This window comes from Lepidochelys kempii, chromosome 10 (genome assembly GCF_965140285.1).
Source record: "Lepidochelys kempii isolate rLepKem1 chromosome 10, rLepKem1.hap1, whole genome shotgun sequence".
Lineage (NCBI taxonomy): Eukaryota > Metazoa > Chordata > Testudines > Cheloniidae > Lepidochelys > Lepidochelys kempii.
The window spans coordinates 33,983,377-34,000,949 of NC_136389.1; the positions used below are offsets into that span (position 1 = coordinate 33,983,377).

At 49.6% G+C, this 17,573-nt stretch overlaps 1 protein-coding gene across 3 annotated transcripts in view; it reads right to left on the reverse strand.

Annotated features, from left to right (window-relative positions):
* Window positions 1-635: 635 nt before the first annotated feature.
* Window positions 636-17,573, reverse strand: part of TFAP4 (transcription factor AP-4) — a 39,045-nt gene continuing 22,107 nt past the window's right edge. For all 3 annotated transcript variants that reach the window (XM_073362788.2, XM_073362787.2, XM_073362789.2), the window contains 2 exons: window positions 3,272-3,430; window positions 636-2,188 (listed from right to left, as the gene is read on the reverse strand). In XM_073362788.2, coding sequence (XP_073218889.1) covers window positions 1,994-2,188; window positions 3,272-3,430 — 354 coding nt within the window. In that variant the 3' untranslated portion in view covers window positions 636-1,993. The remainder of the gene's footprint in view (window positions 2,189-3,271; window positions 3,431-17,573) is intronic.

Here is a 17,573-nt window from a genome sequence, read left to right on the forward strand (position 1 = left end):
AGGCCAATTCCTCAGTAGGTTTAAACTGGTGTAGCCCCATGGAAGTCAATAGAATGATGCTGATTTACAGCAGCTAAGGAGTTGGACCTATCTGGGGAGTACTTCACCACCACATTACTCGGTCTGCATTCGTTTTCCCCTCAGTTTCTCTCCATTCCTCATCCTCTCCTCCCTCTGCATTTCATTCTTAACCCATCTCATCTCACCCGCGTGAGTGATCAGCAGCCCAATAGTTACCACTGGCACAGAAAAGGAGTGCGCTTTAGCATTAACACGCCCTTTGGCTTATGAGTGGAGGGGGAGTTCACACCTCCTGGAGCCAGGGTTTCAAGCTTGCTGCAGACTCAGGTAACAATACTATCAGGTTAGCTGATTCCCATTTCAAAAGGTTTTCTTCACAGCCGTTCAGGCTAGAGGCTCAAGGCAAGTGGAAGTCAAAATTCTGCAGAGGTTGAACGAGCGGGCAGGTGGCCAGATGCAGTTCCTGGGCTGGCGATGGGACACGTGGTGTATAAGATGCCATGGAGTTCTCGGCACCAGCTGCAGGACTGGAGCCTGCTCTGGGAGGCAGAGTCGTCCCTCACCTGTGCTTACATAGCTCATGCATAGCCCACAGATTTTACACTAGGCAGAGATTCTAAAAAACAAAGTACAAACTTTATTTTGTTTCTTTACAAAGGCACAAGCCTTTTTTTTTTTCACTTTCTTAACAAAATATAATAGCTTCTCGATGAACACAAAGACCTCAAAATCGTAAAAAAAAAATACAAAAAATGAAAGAAAAAACAGAGAAACAGTTGTGGCCGGGGAGGAACCTACCAAATACCCACAAGGCTCTACACAACACTGGCCTAAACCTACAGCCAAACAGGAAGGGGGCGGGGAGGGGAGAAAGGAAACCAAAACACAACAGAAAAAAAGAAACAGAAGCGACACAATCACAGAACAGAACAGCTCTTCTGACCGGGCAGACCCCACAAAATGGATTAAGTGCTTTAGGAGGAAACAAAGGAAAAATAAAGAACATGAAGTTGATATCGTCTTGTTGAGCATCTCCTGCCATCGGGGCTGGAAATGATGTGGGTTTGTAAGGTTGGGATTTTCTTTTTTTCTTTTTTTTTTTTAAATCTAAAGCAACACCACCAAACTGAAATCTAGTCAATTTTTAAGCGAGTTCAGAGTCCTTTCAAGTACTACACCTGCTCCCCCACCCCCCAAATGCTTCCAGTGGCCTTACAATCCCATCTTCCTGTTTTAGAAAGTGTTTTCTCGCCCCTGTTGCCATATGTGTGGGTTCTTTTAGGGGAAGTGCCCAGTGGTGCAGGAGAAATAGTGAAACTGACCACACACAGAGCATCGCCAAATGCGCCAAGTAACCTCAACACATTCCTCTCTATTCTCCACTAGTCGGCTTGAGAGTAGGCAACTTGTTCTGTGCCATGGGACTTCAGTTGATGGTGTCCCTTTAATTTTTATTTTTCCCCCCTTTTTTAAAATAGAGAAACTACCAACAAACAAGAAACAAGAACTCAGGCAGGCCCATGAACAGCCTAGCGCCCGTGCACCAGCCACGCCATCCATCGCACCAGTGCTGGATAAAGCCGGGACTACTTTTGCAAGATTACTGTAAGTTGGGTTTGAGTTTTACAAAACCACAGGCGATTTGGTTCCAGGTCCCAGTTACCCGAACCCCCAAACAGTTCATCTGAGTTCAGATCCTGGGTTCCAGTTTTGGCCCATCTCTAGTTAAAAACAGCCCCCCACCCTCCCCCAGTGCTGGTTCACTGACACAGCACCCCCTCCCGCCCCCTGGTTTGCTTTCAACTGCAGCATGAACTTTCAGCGTGTCTGGTTCTAGCACTCCGATTTACAGTATTGAAAAAGGTCATAAAAGAGACCCAAATCGCATTGTATTTTTTAAAAATTTCAGCATATTCTCTGACATTCCCCTCCCCCAGTCCCACCCCTTTCCCTGCTGCTGGCTGGGGGGGTGTCAGGGCAGCTCCCCCTCCCCTGAGGGATCTTCCTTGCTCTGATCCATGGAGTCACTGTCGTCCCCCTCTGTGTCGGAGGCAGTGTCGGAATTGGAGGGCTCCAGGCACGCCCGGACGGGTGTCACGATGACCGCACGCCTCTGCTCCTCCTCCTGCAGCTGCTTTTCCTGCGTCCCTTCAATGTGCTGAATTGCCTGTCAAGGGGAAGGAACAGTGAGGGGAGTGGAGAGGGAACCCTGGCCACAGGGGCTTACATCCCTGGGGGAGGCAGGGAGGAGAGCATCAGGAGAAGAACCGACCCAGTTATGCCTGTTTATCCCCTGGTGCCCGTGTTCTCCAGAGGGGTCTCCTCCAGAAAGGCTGCTATCACTCTCCTCCCCTGCTAGTTCTGGGCTGGGTCTCTAACAAAGTTAGCCACTACTCTGCTTTGCAGCGCCAATGATCTAGCCCCATCCTTGGGCACCTTGGATGGAGACATACTGCATCCCGAGTCAGACACGCCACCACAGTCTGGTTCCAACCTCCCCTGCAAAACTGAACCATGCTGGGGAGCGGCTGGGATATCCAGCCTGCACAGTGCACAGCAGCCCTTGGCTACCCCCCAGCACTCAGCATCACACTGGCTGCTCACCGGACACAGCTGGGTTTGCAGACCCATGTGGTGTGACCGCAGCTCGTGCACACGTACCCAAGCTACCTTTGATCTAGCTCGCTCGATTACTGGAGCAGGGAAGCTGCAGCGGCACGGACCGTACTTTAGCAGCTAATCCGGGCTGAAGCCCATGCTGCTTGAGCCAGCTGGATTAAAGCTGTCAGGTATACCTCCACCTGCAGCAATCATGCCTCCGACTGCAGGGCAGACCTCCCGAGACAGCCTAGAAGAGAACTAGAAGTGCTGCTTCTCTCCTGGAAGCGTCACTGCTCTCCCAGGGCCCAGTACAGGTGGGATGCTGCCCACACATCCGGGGTGGGAACAGCAAGGTCTGACGCTGTTCAGACGGCTCTCTCCTAAGCAACCCCATCTCCAAGCCTGAGCCCATGGGAGTCTCAGCCACAAGCACCACTGAGGTTCACTCAGTGTTGGGGTTATGGGGAGAAGCCCAGACATTCCCCCAGGGGCCCCCAAATTCTCCCCACCAAGAACAATCCTGGCCTTGGAAGGTGCCCTGTCCTGAATTCTCCCCTTCTGACAGATACCTCCAGTTCTTCCTACTCAGTTCTACTCCCCTTCTGCCAGATACTCCAGTTCTCCCTCCCTCCCAGATTTGCTCCCGTACCTGAACAATGGTGTCCAGGTTTTGCCTGGACGTAGAGACTGTGTTGATTACAGAGGATGGGCCCATGGTTACCACGGTGACGTGATGGGAAGGAGGTGGTGCTGGTACAATCACAGTGGGATGATGGGTGGGTGCTGGGGGACCGTGTGCCGGCAGGAGCTGGGGAGAGAAAGATGCCATTGAGTATGGAAGCTGCCCAGCAATGCCTCCAGCACAGGTGAATCCAGTGCCCACGAGCTCCAGGGCACAGGAAGCGGGAGGAGCTCCCTGAAGGGGACAGGTCACAGCAGCCCAACAAAGGGAATGGAGCCAACACGTGGGCTCCATGCCCAGGAAACACTCAGTCGACAGCCAACATTGTGGGAGGAGCCTGCCATACACACCCCTCCCCTCCCCCCTTCACAAGAGCCGCCAACCCCTCGCCCTTGAGTAGGAGCTCAGCCATAAGCTGTCTGTGGACTGAGCCAAGTGAATAGCTCTGGCAAGTCCCCAGAGGGCACAGCTGGGTCTCCAACCAGGCACTCTGCTGGCCGCCCACCGGTTCTCTGGCTACACCAGCCTGCACTAGATAAGGAGGACATTGCAATGCCAACCAGTCTGTCAACTCCGCCGTACTCCAGAGCAGGGTAGCTGCCCCTCTGGATGCCTCCAGGAACAATCCAACCACCTGCAATCTAAAGTCAGGCCTTTAGAGCACTAACACACACCATCACCAGCCCCTCCACACACAACACAAATCTACGTACCCTCCCCCCCACCACCCAACAGCCTTAGGGAAGGAGCAGAGGCTGGGCTGGCAGGATGCCTGAAGGGTCACAAATCTGGACTCTGCTGGCAACCCCCGACACTTCCAAAAATAAGAAGGTTATGTGATCATACAGCTGGGATGGCAGAAGAACTGATAAACTGGGGCAGGCAAATTATGCAAGCAGACCTGCCAATGCCCCTCAATCCCGACCCACAGCCCCTTCCATTCCAGTCCACATGGCGCCAAATCAGAGAGGTGGCTTTGGGAGCCAGGTGAGATTCATTCTGCTGGTATTAGAGATGAGATCTGAGTCCAGGTATTTGGAGACAAAAAAAGCAAAGACAAAAAAAAGAGGTAATTCACTACACCCCCAGCCAGGGGAGAGGGCTGAAATGAGTCCATACCTCTTTCATTCCCTTGAACCTTTTGGAGACTGAGGAAACGTCTGACCCCACACACCCTTCTCAGGGCTTGCACGGCTGGCAGTCTCAAAAATCCAGGGTGCTAACGCAGTAGGTTTGGCTGATCTCAGACCTTTATGGTGGGCCATGCCCATGCTATCCCCACCACCTAGTCTGCGAGTCCAGAATTGTAGAGGCAAAGCACAGCCTTCACACAGATTCTAACCTTTTGCATGGTTAAGAGCACCTTGAGAACCTCACTGAGACAAGCCAATCAGCTGGGCTGAAGCTCGTCACCAATTTCCCCTAAATACCGAACTATGATGTTCAGATTTCAGAACCATTTCCATCCCAGCCCTCCAGTGCTGGCTCTTGGGGACTGAAGCCCATGGGCACAGGGAGGGCTCTCATATGAGGCACTAACCAGCCTGCATAGGTATTGACACCAAGCCCATTGCTCTAGGACAGGGGTTCTCAAACTCGGGGTTTGGACCCCTCAGGGGGTTGCGAGGTTATTAGGGCGGAGGGTCACAAGCTGTTAGCCTCCACCTCAAACCCCGCTTTGCCTCCCAGCATTTCTAATGGTGTTAAATATAAATTAAAAACACTTTACAATAGAAGGGGGTGGGAGCGGTGTCACACTCAGAGGCTTGCTGTATGAAAGGGGTCACCCGTACAAAAGTTTTGAGAACCACTGCTCTAGAATCACACTTTCCTCCCAGCTGAGCCTGCCCCTCTGCTGAGGGCTCACTGCCCCCTGTGGGCACAAAGAGGAGTGGCACAGTCCAGCCCGTCCCAGGGGTCAGCAGCCTTTCAGAAGTGGTGTGCCAAGTCTTCATTTATTCACTCTAATTTAAGGTTTTGCATGCCAGTAATACATTTTAATGTTTTAAGAAGGTCTCTTTCTAAAAGTCTATAATATATAACTAAACTATTGTATGTAAAGTAAATAAGGTTTTTCAAAATGTTTAAGAAGCTTCATTTAAAATTAAATTAAAATGCAGAGCCCCCCGGACCGGTGGCCAGGACCCGGGCAGTGTGAGCGTCACTGAAAATCAGCTCGCATGCTGCCCTTGGCACGCGTGCCATAGGTTGCCTACCCCTGCCCGATCCATTCCTTTGGGTAGAGGATCTGTAATAAAATCAGTGTTGCTTACCAATGTATCAGCCTGAGCTAACACCCAATGAGACTGAAAGGGGTGGTGGGAGAGTTACTTCCCCCAGCTACTGTTTCAGGCTGGCTGCAGACTCAGGAATTTCTGCATTGGTTCATGTCTGGACATTTATCTTCAGAAGCACAAGGGCCAGAAACTTCCATTAAAAAGTAATCTTCAATTCTGCCACACGTGAATGTGTACTGCAACCAGAAATCCAGCAAGCCAGACAGATCCAGCACTGCTTCCCAGCTGGCTTCCAGCAGCACTAGGCTGAGGAGAGATGAGGAAAGGACATGAAGAGACCACCTCAAAGGAGAGGAGTTACTTCTGGACAGTGCCCTCGCATAGCTGTGCTGATCCCTTCCTTCCCAGCAATGGCTCTCTCAGATCCCCACTGCAGGAGAGCAGCCAGCAGTGACCTCTGCTGAGAGGGGTCGAGAAGCCCTGCCAGGTGAAAAGTGACCAAACCTCAGCCCCAGAAAGCAGCATCCGCTTTGCTGCAGCATTTGACAGCAGCCCCTGTTAAATTTCAGAAAACACCTGATGAGCTGCCATCATGCTAAACAAGTCATCTCAAGATGGCCTGTCACAGGAATAGACACAGACTCTTACCCACTTCGCCTTCGGGACAACATAGTTTGACTCAGATTTTTCTCCAGAGGCCACAGATCAAACTGGTTTGACTTTCCACACTGCATAGTTCTGAGCAGTAGCTACCAGCTCTTAACCCTCAAGGTGCACAAATTGCCACACCCCCCAGCCCAAGGCTGGCTTTGGGGGAAGACATGCAGCAGCGACTGACCAAAATCAAAGGCCATAATGAAAGTCCAACACGGTTTGTCCGAAGTTGGGATGAGGCCCAACCACTACCCTGTCTTTGGGGGATGTCAGAGGAGGGGAATTGGTCAGCAAGCATTTCAACTCCAAACCCTTCAGCGTGAGGGGCACAGACAGGGAGATGCCCAAGGCCATTTGGATAACCCCACATTCATGCCCCATGGAACAAATGGCTCCTGAGTGAAGGGTAAAGTTCGCAAGAACATCTAATGGTTTCACTAGGGGAGGGGCAAACTGGGAGGTCTCCTTCACAGAAACAAAGGAGGCAGGAATAGCAACCAAGGAAGCTTTTTGTGTTGTCAAAGCTAACCCTGGCAACTGCAGAGAGAGGAGAAGTTTGAAACAGACAAAGTCAAGGCCTTGACCTTGAGCATCTAGCTCCATTTGGTACTTTCCTAACGGGCGGCTTTCTGGAATCTAACAGCACTCCCCTGATCTCCTGAGATAAGCACAGGTCCCCCTGACCTCAGAGACCCAACAGGCTGCAAGGTCTGGATGCACTACCCAGCTGGGATAAGAAATCTTGACTTGAGGAAGAGGGAGGAGTGAATGGATGGCATTTGGACAGAGCCATAAGCTCTGACAATGAAAAGCCACTTCTGCTGCACCCATGCTGGGGCAGTGAATCACTCTGGCTCTGTCCTGATAAGTCTTACTCGATATTTGGGAAGGAGAGGAAACAGGAAAGTTTAAGCTAGCATAAAAGGGATCCAATCCACACTGGGGATCACTGCCTGCTCTCAGGTGGGTCTTGGGATGCTTGTTCTGATGTGTAGCAAACAAGTTCACCTCCTGGTGACCCCACCTGCAGATACAAGACAAGCCCCAGAGTCTGAGTGACTGCTCATGATGAGCAATGCTTTAGGACTCATGTCATTGGCAATGGTGGGTTGAAGTGCTCTCAGGCTAGACTGGAAGTATCCTCCTCATCACCTGACGAGCCGGACGCTCCTGCAAGATGTTCTGTGGCAGCATCCACTAGAGTCGAGAGCCTCCAAGACACTGAAGGGGAACGATCACGTCCATGCGGTGAGTGCTTGGTGGGCACACCAGGCTGTCACCCTGCAGCCATGACACTGGGAAAGGGGGGGTTGTGCAGGCTGCCAGGCCTAGGACTCAGATCTTACACCGGACCACCTACCCTGCATGTGGCTAGCTCACTGGCCTGGATGACATCCTAGAGGAAGGCAACTAGAGCCTTTCCAGAATCTACGGTGACTCCCAGGAAGGTCAAGCCCAAGTTGGGACCATGGTGGATTTGTCTGTCTCAGATCTGCAGAGAGAGCAAGTCTCCCCCAGGGCATGGACACCACTGCCATTAGAGTATGGATAAGCAGGGTAAAGGTGTATGTAGAACATTTCACTTTGAGCTCTATAAGTGCCTTACATTGACAGGCAAGTAGCATTACCCCAAACTAAAGCAGATGTGAAGTGATTTGCCCAAGGGAGCAGGTGAATGGCAGAGTATGGTATGGAACCGAAGTCTACTCATTCCCACTCCAGGGCCATATCCGCTGATTGACACTGCCTTTTCACAAGCTAGTCTTCCAGATACCCCTGCAGGTCTTAACAACACAAAGAGGCTGCATCTACAGCCAAGTGCTTGAACACCCTGGGGATGCCAGCCCAAAGGCACCCCTGGGTGTTGATAGTTACACACCGTGAATCTGAGGGGCTTCCTGGACTTTTGCCTTGAGATATGGAAATAAGATAACTGAGGCTTAGGACCCTCCCTCTACCAGTCCTGAGGGCTGAGAGCAGGGGTTACGCTCCCCAGAAAAAACTAGCAGGATTGGATTTCCCTTGGGTATTTGTCCTATGCATTGAGGTCTAGAATAGGGTGCAGGCCTCAGTTTCATTTGCAAATAAGGATATTGGGACTCAAGCCGTTTCTCTGCTCGGGTTCCTGTACTCCTTTTATGGCTCCCACTTTCTAATGGGCCAAGATCTCCTCTTGGAGCAGTTTCATGTAACTGGGATCCTTGAACAGGGCAAGAGAGCGTGGCTATTAGCATGGCTTCACGCATTCCATGAGCGCTAGGAACCAGCAGTCTGAAGAAATGGCTTGCCATGCCTGAAAATATTGGGAATGGTCCGCAAAGGGAGGGGTAAAACAAAGCATGAGGACTCAGTTTTCCAGGACTGGTCTGAAGTCCTCTGGTGCCACCAGGAGCTGAGGCCAAAGAGCAAGACTTGTCTTTTGATTGGATCAGAAGAGCTTCCTAAATGGTCTGGGCCTCTGCAGGCAGCCAGCTCCTGAAGAGGACTGCTGTTAGGTGTCCCTTATGGAATCTAACTGAAGATTTCCTGTGGAAAACAGAGACTCAAGCCCAGGGATGCACCCATGGACTTTCATCTTTCCCAAGACTACATCTGCCTCTGAGCTGAAGAGATCTGTGCTTTCACAAGGTCAGTTCATAGCTTATACCGGAGCTGCAGTAGAGTGACCAAAAATCCTGAGCCAGGAACATGTGCTGAGAGAGACATCCAGTTACACCAAAGAAAGACCTGAGGAAAGCAGACACCTCCTGGAACATCTCCAGAAAAATAAAAGTCACTTAACCAGTAACTGCAGCTCTCCAACAGTTGCACCTCAGCATTCACTCATGGGATGGCACCCAGTATCTGAGCTTCTGGAATGGGATTTTTTTGTCCTCAGGAAATGTACTGCTCAAGGGGCAGCTTTGGACCAGAAAGAGAATTTATCTGGCCATAACTGCCTCAACTGGCTGCTCTCAGAGTCCAGGCAAATGAAGGATCAATCTCGCCTCCAAACACATCCACTCACTTGGACACTGATGACGACTCCTCCTGCTCTAGACTTTCCATTTGCAGCAGCAGCCACAAGTTAGCCCCAAGGTTGGATGCTGGAAAAGAAAAGAAAAGGCCAGCCTCCCTTAGAATCTAGCCTGAAGGACGAAGACATTTCCCACACGACAGAAGCGGAGGTAAGAGTTCCAGACTCTTTTAGTCCCCTCCAAAGGAATGCCTGTGGCCAGCGAGGGTTGTTCTCTCTTTTTGGCCTGGAGCTCCAAGACGTCAAAGGCCTGAGTGGCTTCCCGGGGTTGGCTGTTAGAGGAACGGCACTCTGCCCAGCAGATCCTGAAACACCATGACAGCTCCAAAGGCTGGAGGAAGCAGTCGAGTCAGTCCCATCTTGAGAGGAGTCAAGAGGATGCCTTCAAGGACTGTCTCTCCAGAGGCCTTTCCTCCTCTGCAAGAGAAAGCGGCTCCCTAAAAGCACCACCACTTACTCCAGGGACTCAGGAGGCAGCTGCAGTAGAGTGATCCCCATAGGAACCTTTATTACCTTAGGAGGAGACCTCAGCTTCACTCCTTGTAGAAGAGGCCTGTCATAACCATACAGCTAAGGGTAGCCTAGAATTCCTCCTTACCTGTAAGGGGTTAAGAAGTTCAAATAACCTGGTTGGCACATGACCAAAAGGACCAGTGGGGGAAGAAGACACTTTCAAATCTTGGAGGGGGCAGTGGAGAAGAAAGGCTGTGTGTGTGTGTGTTCTCTTGGGAAGCAAAGAAGCATCAGGTCAGAAGACTCCTTCTCCTATAAATCATTTTTTCCTTTGCTGGAGGGAGGTTTATTCCTGGTTTTTGTAACTTTGAAACTAAGCCTAGAGGAAGTTCTGTTGTGTTTCTGAAATTTTTATTACCCTGTAAAGTTATTTTCCATCTTGATTTTACAGAGATGATGTTTACCTTTTTTTTTTTTTTAAATAAAATCCTTCTTTTAAGAACCTGACTGATTCTCTATTGTCCTAAGAACCAGGGGTTTGGGTCTGTGATGACTTTGTAACCAATTGGTTAGGACATTATTCTCAAGCCTCCCCAGGAAAGGGGGTGTAAGGGCTTGGGGGGATATTTTGGGGGAATAGGAACTCCAAGTGGTCCTTTCCCTGATTCTTTGTTAAATCACTTGGTGGTGGCAGCGTATCCTCCAAGGGCAAAGAATTTGTGCCTTGAGGAAGTTTTAACCTAAGCTAGTAGAAATAAGCTTAGGAGGTCTTTCGTGTGGGTCCCCACATCTGTACCCTAGGGTTCAGAGTGGGGAGGGAACCCTGACAAAGCCAATGCAGAAGGAAGAGTAGCATAGGGCTAAAAGGTGTCCAGTGCCCATGTGTATTAAATCTCATAAATCCTGGGACTGTCCAGCGGGACAGCCGAGGCTCCAAAGCCATTCTTGTGCCTGCACAAGGTTCTCCCGAGGCGGAACTACAGCAGAACGGGATGGTACCTAACTCTTGGAGCCAAGACTGCGATAGTACCAAGCTAAGCAGTGGGGTCTACAGCTCCGATGACACCACCAGTCTGCAGAAGGACTCATCCCCATGGTGCCAGAAGGTGACTGTTCTAGAGAGAACTTCGCAGGAAGCGTTCCAATGGAGCCTGTGGGGGGAGTACGTAGGGGTCAATCCACATCCCTGGATTTTACAAGCACACACCAGAATCGTGACCGGGTGCTGCTGTAACTCTTATCAGATGAAATCTGATGGGCACACCCAGGCAGGTGACCACTTTACTCAGCCAGGACCTGAGGAGCTCTATCCTTGCCAGAAGACTTAGGATGTGGGAAAGCCAGATCTGATGGGTGGATCTCTGCTGTAGCCCTTTTTTTCAGGGGCCATTCTGAGTTCCTTACAGGCACCTTTCCAGCAGGATGACAACCGCCTACAGCCTAGAATTTTGCATCAGGCTGTGGCACTGAGCAAGGCTTAACACCCACCTCACTTGTGCCTTTTTTAAAGAAAGTCGCCCAGATTTATATGCACTAGAGCAGGTTCTAGATCTGAACCTAAAGGAGCCCAGAAAGATCAAAAGAACAACTTACAGGCTCAGCTGCTGCCAAGAGCCCTCTCCCAAAACGTTAGAGGTGCATATGCCCTTCTGAAGCAAGGAACTTGGTGAAGCAAGACAAAACCATCTGTGCTCGGTGTAAACACAATCTCATCTCAGGCCAAGCACAAAATCTTGATGATGTGGTCCAAAAACCCCCCACAAAACCCTACAATCTTAAGAGACAGCTTGGACTGAATCGAACGTTACAAACTTAATTTTCTACAGTTAGATGTAAAGGTTACATGGAGAAGAAAGGGAGAGGTTGAGTTCATGAGCATACCAGCTGTTAGAGGGGAGGGATTGTTGGAGATATGAGCGTGGCCTATGGAGTACAGGGTTTGCGAGAATTTCATTCACATGCTCTAACTACTGGCTGTTGCTCAGGAGGGCTGTGCACATGTAGGTATTTTAGCATGACGCAGTGTTAAAGAAAGGAAGAGTTGCTTATTATAGTCTTTATGGTCACAAAGATTTCAACAAGACTTACCACCTCACTCAGCACACAATGAACATGCAGGGGTCCAGCAGATCCTTGCCTTGTTCTGTTCATGGTTACACCAATGTAAATCCGGAGTAATTGAACCAAAGGAGTTAGTCCAAATCTACAACGGTGTAACTGTGTAACGTGTCCATTAGTGCCTGGGAGTGATGGAGAACAGTGAGTGAGGCCACGTGCACTGAGTGAGCCACATTTTTTAAAGAAGTCGTTTTGACAAAGGTTGGACTATTTCTGAAACATGATGAAGGCCTCAGCATTGCTGGCTGTAGCTGAATTTTAAAAATGTAGCATGTTCTCGGGAATACAGAGAGGGTAAGTTAATACAGAAACACTTCAACAGGGTTTTTATTTTTAATAGAAAAGGATGGTGGCGGGGGAGAGAATAAGGTGAAATTTGGCTCCTAAATTTGTATGTTATGTGTAGTTTTACATTCGTATGCAAAAATCAAAACTTCCATTTGTCTGACTGCAGAACTAGAACATATATTTCCTCTGTATCAGACACCCTGTGTGTATTAGTTACATTTTAAAAATACATATTTGTGAATTTCCAGAAATGTACTGGGAATTATCTTTATGTTTTCACAGAGGATAGCAGAGAAGCAGAATTACAAGGGGAGAAACTTTCACTTCCAATACTATCTGTGCAGGGCTCTCACTCCTGCCTCTTCGCGGAAGATTGATGGAACTCCTTTGGTTCTTAAGAGCAGTGGAAGGGGGTTAAAGTACAAGCCTTAAGTGGGCCTGACTGCATAAAAAGCCAGTCAGTTGCGAACCAGCTGAGCAGCGAACAGCAGAGCAGCTAACAAAAGGAGTTTGCCTGGGGAGAGCCCACTGAGGCCTACATCTTGCCAGATTCTCTGAGTAATTATTACAACTCCTGAGGAAGCTCGTAGAAGGAAGGTAATATGGATGGGGGGGAGGGGGTTCAGCTGTTGTGACCTGCACTGGATGTGCTATGTTTGTCTTTCTTCCACAGGACAGATGTGACTTTGTCTGTACAAAGTGCAAGCTGGTCTCCATACTGGAAGAGAAGGTTCAAGGTCTGGAGCAACAGGTATCGACCCTGCGTTGCATAAGAGAAACTGAAGATTTCCTGGACAGATGTCAGGATAGGCTTCTACGGGCACAAGGTTCTGAAGATTCGGAGCAGGCTGCACATCGGGGACAGAAGGATGGTGAAGAAATTTGGCATCATGTGACCTCCAGAAGAAAAAAGGGGAATGTCCATGTACCAACAGGGCAGATACAGGTAAGTAACCGTTTTCATGTTCTCTCCACAGGTACTAATGCGGAGAGTGGACCAGATGATACGTCTGAGGGAAAGGAGCAGAAAGAGACTCTGCCAATTGGAAGACATGAGATGCACTGTCCTGGGGTTGGGGGTTCCACGACCCCCGCTCCCAAGAGAAGGAGGCAGGTGGTGGTGGTCGGGGACTCTTCCTCAGGGGGACTGAGTGATCTATCTGCCGCCCCGACTGGGAAAAATTGAGAAGTCTGCTGCTTGCCAGGAGCTAAGATTCGCGATGTGACGGAGAGACTGCCGAGACTCATCAAGCCCTCGGCTCGCTACCCCTTCCTGCTTCTTCACATGGGCACCAATGATACTGCCAAGAATGACCTTGAGCGGATCACTGTGGACTATGTGGCTCTGGGAAGAAGGATAAAGGAGTTTGAGGTGCAAGTGGTGTTCTCATCCATCCTCCCCGTGGAAGGAAAAGGCCTGGGTAGGGACCGTCGAATCGTGGAAGTCAATGAATAGCTACACAGGTGGTGTCGTAGAGAAGGCTTTGGATTCTTTGACCATGGGATGGTGTTCCAAGAAGGAGTGCTAGGCAGAGACGGGCTCCACCTAATGAAGAGAAGGAAGAGCATCTTCACAAGCAGGCTGGCTAACCTAGTGAGGAGGGCTTTAAACTAGATTCACTGGGGGAAGGAGACCAAAGCCCTGAGGTAAGTGGGATACTGGGAGGAGGCATGAGCAGGAGCGCGTGAGAGGGGAGGGCTCCTGCCTCATACTGAGAAAGAGGGGCGATCAGCAGGTTACCTCAAGTGCCTATATACAAATGCACGAAGCCTGGGAAACAAGCAGGGAGAACTGGAAGTCCTGGCACAGTCAAGGAATTATGACGTGATTGGAATAACAGAGACTTGGTGGGATAACTCACATGACTGGAGTACTGTCATGGATGGATATAAGTTGTTCAGGAAGGGCAGAAAAGGTGGGGGAGTTGCACTGTATGTAAGGGAGCAGTATGACTGCTCAGAGCTCAAAGTATGAAACTGCAGAAAAACCTGAGAGTCTCTGGATTAAGTTTAGAAGTGTGAGCAACAAGAGTGATGTTGTGGTGGGAGTCTGCTATAGACCACCGGACCAGGGGGATGAGGTGGATGAGGCTTTCTTCCGGCAACTCGCAGAAGTTACTAGATCGCAGCCCGTGGTTCTCATGGGAGACTTCAATCACCCTGATATCTGCTGGGAGAGCAATACAGCGGTGCACAGGCAATCCAGGAAGTTTTTGGAAAATGTAGGGGACAATTTCCTGGTGCAAGTGCTGGAGGAACCAACTAGGGGCAGAGCTCTTCTTGACCTGCTGCTCACAAACCGGGAAGAATTAGTAGGGGGGAAGCAAAAGTGGATGGGAACCTGGGAGGCAGTGACCATGAAATGGTCAAGTTCAGGATCCTAACAAAAGGAAGAAAGGAGAGTAGCAGAATACAGACCCTGGACTTCAGAAAAGAAGACTTTGACACCCTCAGGGAACTGATGGGCAAGATCCCCTGGGAGAATAACATGAGGGGGAAAGGAGTCCAGGAGAGCTGGCTGTATTTTAAAGAATCCTCATTGAGGTTACAGGGACAAACCATCCCGATGTGTCGAAAGAATAGTAAATATGGCAGGCGACCAGCTTGGCTTAACAGTGAAATCCTTGCTGCTCTTAAATACAAAAAAGAAGCTTACAAGAAGTGGAAGATTGGACAAATGACCAGGGATGAGTATAAAAATATTGCTCGGGCTTGCAGGAGTGAAATCAGGAAGGCCAAATCACACCTGGAGTTGCAGCTAGCAAGAGATGTTAAGAGTAACAAGAAGGGTTTCTTCAGGTATGTTAACAACAAGAAGAAAGTCAAGGAAAGTATGGGCCCCTTACTGAATGAGGGAGGCAACCTCGTGACAGAGGATGTGGAAAAAGCTAATGTACTCAATGCTTTTTTTGCCTCCATCTTCACAAACAAGGTCAGCTCCCAGACTACTGCACTGGGCAGCACAGCCTGGGGAGGAGGTGACCAGCCCTCTGTGGAGAAAGAAGTGGTTCGAGACTATTTAGAAAAGCTGGACGAACACAAGTCCATGGGGCCGGATGTGTTGCATCCGAGAGTGCTAAAGGAGTTGGCGGATGTGATTGCAGAGCCATTGGCCATTATCTTTCAAAACTCATGGCGATTGGGGGAGGTCCCAGATGACTGGAAAAAGGCTAATGTAGTGCCCATCTTTAAAAAAGGGAAGGAGGAGAATCCTGGAAACTACATGCCAGTCAGCCTCACCTCAGTCCCTGGAAAAATCATGGAGCAGGTCCTCAAGGAATCAAATTCTGAAGCACTTAGAGGAGACAAAAGTGATCAGGAACAGTCAGCATGGATTCACCAAGGGCAAGTTATGCCTGACTAATCTAATTGCCTTCTATGATGAGATAACTGGCTCTGTGGATGAAGGGAAAGCAATGGATGTGTTGTTCCTTGACTTTAGCAAAGCTTTTGACATGGTCTCCCACAGTATTCTTGCCGCAAGTTAAAGAAGTATGGGCTGGATGAATGGACTATAAGGTGGATAGAAAGCTGGCTAGATTGTCGGGCTCGACGGGTAGTGATCAATGGCTCCATTTCTAGTTGGCAGCCGGTATCAAGTGGAGCGCCCCAGGGGTCGGTCCTGGGGCCGGTTTTGTTCAATAGATTCATAAATGATCTGGAGGATGGTGTGGACTGCACCCTCAGCAAGTTTGCAGAGGACACTAAACTGGGAGGAGTGGTAGATACGCTGGAGGGTAGGGATAGGATACAGAGGGCCCTAGACAAATTGGAGGATTGGGCCAAAAGAAATCTGATGAGGTTCAACAAGGACAAGTGCAGAGTCCTGCACTTAGGACGGAAGAATCCAATGCACCGCTACAGACTAGGGACCGAATGGCTCGGCAGCAGTTCTGCAGAAAAGGACCTAAGGGTTACAGTGGATGAGAAGCTGGATATGAGTCAACAGTGTGCCCTTGTTGCCAAGAAGGCCAATGGCATTTTGGGATGTATAAGTAGGGGCATTGCCAGCAGATCGAGGGACGTGATCGTTCCCCTCTATTTGACATTGGTGAGGCCTCATCTGGAGTACTGTGTCCAGTTTTGGGCCCCACACTACAAGAAGGATGTAGAAAAATTGGAAAGAGTCCAGCGGAGGGCAACAAAAATGATTAGGGGACTGGAACACATGACTTATGAGGAGAGGCTGAGGGAACTGGGGATGCTTAGTCTTCAGAAGAGAAGAATGAGGGGGGATTTGATAGCTGCTTTCAACTACCTGAAAGGGGGTTCCAAAGAGGATGGCTCTAGACTATTCTCAGTGGTAGCAGATGACAGAAGGAGTAATGGTCTCAAGTTGCAGTGGGGGAGATTTAGGTTGGATATTAGGAAAAACTTTTTCACTAGGAGGGTGGTGAAAAACTGGAATGCGTTACCTAGGGAGGTGGTGGAATCTCATTCCCTAGAAGTTTTTAAGGTCAGGCTTGACAAAGCCCTGGCTGGGATGATTTAGTCGGGGATCGGTCCTGCTTTGAGCAGGGGGTTGGACTAGATGACCTCTTGAGGTCCCTTCCAACCCTGATATTCTATGATTCTATGAAGCCAGGCTTCCTGCCGGCAGCTATGTGCCACCCACTGCCAAGGTAAAATGATGCCTTCAGACCATTCCAGAAAATTCCTATGAGAAGGCAAAGCTCCCACAAAGAGCAAACAAGTTGATCAATGCACAAAAAAAGTGTGCCTCAGAAATTCACTAATCCAGGAGTGTGCGAGAGAAGCTAGACCTTTAAAACAGGAAATTTTCAAGCATCCATGGGAATCCTGCCGTAGGGCTCTGTAGAAACAGAGTGATAAGGGAAGTGAGTTTTCCCCTCTCTTAGAAGTCATTTGTGCAGGATTCTCACTCTTGGAGAGCAAGCTCTAGGTGTGGCCCAATATGCAGCACAGCTGAAATGAGCAGCAACACCAGGCCATCACCAACAGTGTGATCAGGGAAAGGTGCTGCTCTAGGCTGGTCGGAGCAGTAGCTGCACTTGGAGTGAAAGTTCGGTAAGGACCAAAACAAGCATGGGGGCGGGGCAAGAACTGGCCAAATGAAGACACACACAAAAAGTTTGGCTTCCACAGAAGGGAAACTAAACCCTAGTGCACAGAGACTAAACTGGGATTCCCTTCTTGATCCCAAACCAAGCCACAGAGCCCAGTAAGCACATGCAGAGCAGGTGACAGCTATGTTGCAGAACACCTGTTATGAATAGATCTCTAGGACAGGCTGGGGTGAAGGTATTGCCTCAACCCTTGGCATGGCCTCCTTAATTCAAATCACTTAGGTCCTGGCAATGTGAAAGGCAGAGAGACACACACACTTAGCCACAGTCCTTTCAGTAACAGCACTGCCAGCACATGGGGTTTAAAATGAGGAGACCTTCTTAGAGCTAACAACAAACTCTAGGGACCTTTTGACATGCGGCACAGCGCTCCCACATACACCAGATTTTGCATGACTTTCCCCATTCCAATGATC